General features: G+C 25.9%; 2 protein-coding genes across 3 annotated transcripts in view; one reads left to right on the forward strand and one right to left on the reverse strand.

Moving 5' to 3' along the window:
• Positions 1–2,054, forward strand: part of LOC108746308 (synaptotagmin-10-like) — a 30,778-nt gene that overhangs the window by 18,540 nt on the left and 10,184 nt on the right. The window lies entirely within an intron of this gene.
• The window catches only part of LOC108746307 (adenylate kinase 7-like), a 17,828-nt gene that overhangs the window by 15,154 nt on the left and 620 nt on the right, over positions 1–2,054 (reverse strand). The window contains exon 2 of the mRNA XM_018482998.1: positions 102–293. Coding sequence (XP_018338500.1) covers positions 102–293 — 192 coding nt within the window. The remainder of the gene's footprint in view (positions 1–101; positions 294–2,054) is intronic.

Here is a 2,054-nt window from a genome sequence, read left to right on the forward strand (position 1 = left end):
CCGGTAGTAAATCTAAAGACGAAGTTAATTTCGAAATACCGAGAGACCTTCGTTATTAAACTTGGGAGAACTTGAACTTCAAAGAAACTTAAAGATATTACCTTGCGATCCAGAACTGTACCAATCACTTCGTATTTTCTTGAATCTTCTGCACTTTTGCCTGACCACTTTTCTTTCTCTCTTTCATTTCCTTCTACAAACTCGTCGCCATCTTCCTCGAATTCATCTTCTCTGTCTGGCAGAGTGTCTGCATGTATACTTAGAGGATCGATATAGATAATATCCGATAGTATCTATGAATGTTTCCATTTAAAATAAATTTTATCATAATATTAATTATACAAATATTTTATTTAATAATTAATTTAAACATGTAAATATGAAAACCATTTGCAAAATGCTTTCACTTACATAAATATAAATAAATTACTTGCATAAACATAAATATATATACATTATTTTTTTAAATTAGCCAATATCTTGTCATAACATTTATATGCAAAAAGAAATTATATACATGTTAATAAAATTATACGATCTACTTTCAAAGATTTTATAGTAGAAAAAAAAAGATATTGCCGTCGTATATTTAATGAAAAATATGAATAAAAAGATATTACGCAATTATATCTAGTCTGTTTAAAGTGTACTTTATACAGCGTGCCTTTAAAAAGTTTTTTTACGCGTCAGCGTACATCTTTTAATTAAAATTCTCTGGAATTTGAAAGTAATTTGTCGATGTATATTGATGTAATGGTAGTTTTAATTACTGAACCACAAACACAAATATTTGTTTCATAAATTGCACTTCATGATAAAAAATAATAAATCAACTAAAATACTATAAGAAATTCTGGAGGATAACTGCGAAAGTAATAATGATCACCTGTCATTTCTCATGTAATTTATATCTTATGGAAAGTGATATAAAGCAATTAATTCATATAATATTATATAGTAATCTTAAACAACGTAATTAAGAAGGAAAGATTGACAAATTTTTTTAATTTCTCTTTCCTATCGATTACTGCACAATAGTATAGTAATATTTAAAACAAAACACGTAAATGTTTGAATCAAAGATATATTCACAAACTTCTGATTGTCTGGCTTTTAGCGTTAAGTATCTACTTTTCATGTTTTTCAAAGCAATGTGGTACTCACATATTTTAGAACATACGATTTAAAACGAGATGATACACAACGATGATTTTATACTTGAATTGCGTAATTAAACTCCTTTCTAAATTACTAAAAATATATATTCTTGAAGCTTCCACGGATGCTTTCTATATAAAACGTATGCGTTTCGCGGGTTTCCTCCGTGTCCAGATCCATTCTTGAAATACCAACGTTTCGTGAACCTTGCAGTCCACTTCATTAGGGCGAAGAGCAGCCTGATACTGTTTTTGGCAATACAAAATAGTACTGTACAGTATCAGGCTGCTCTTCGCCCTAATGAAGTGGACTGCAAGGTTCACAAAACATTGGTATTTCAAGAATGGATCTGGAAACGCATGTCTTTTATATTAAAAATATTATTTAATTTAATACGCTTTTTACTTTTTTTAAATTATCCATTTGATACTATTTTTGTTAATAAACTGCATTTTTTTTAAACGTGTATTATTGTTTTAATATTGGTTCTACATAAAAAATAATATTTTATGCAAAATAATGCCGGAAACAATTACGAAAATAACGTAACAAAATTAATGTGTTAAAATAAAAAAACAGATATAAAAGAAAAATAAATACTATTTTTATAATCTTTTAAACTGTTAAACTGTTTTCTAATACATTGGTAAAAAATTTGTAATTTATTCGTTTGTATTTAAAAAATGAGAAAAACTTGCAATAACTTTGTATTAAAAATAAAGATCTTTATAAAAAGAGAATTGAAAAATATCTTCTTAAATGAAAAGAAGAGTTATTGAGATTTATAATATAATTCTTTTTTACTTTATTAAATTTTTTTCTCTTTTTATTTAACAAATAGAAAACAAAATTTACCTAATATTATACAATAAATAAATAAAATATACACATATATA

The sequence above is a fragment of the Trachymyrmex septentrionalis genome, unplaced genomic scaffold, assembly GCF_001594115.1.
Source record: "Trachymyrmex septentrionalis isolate Tsep2-gDNA-1 unplaced genomic scaffold, Tsep1.0 scaffold165, whole genome shotgun sequence".
NCBI lineage: Eukaryota > Metazoa > Arthropoda > Insecta > Hymenoptera > Formicidae > Trachymyrmex > Trachymyrmex septentrionalis.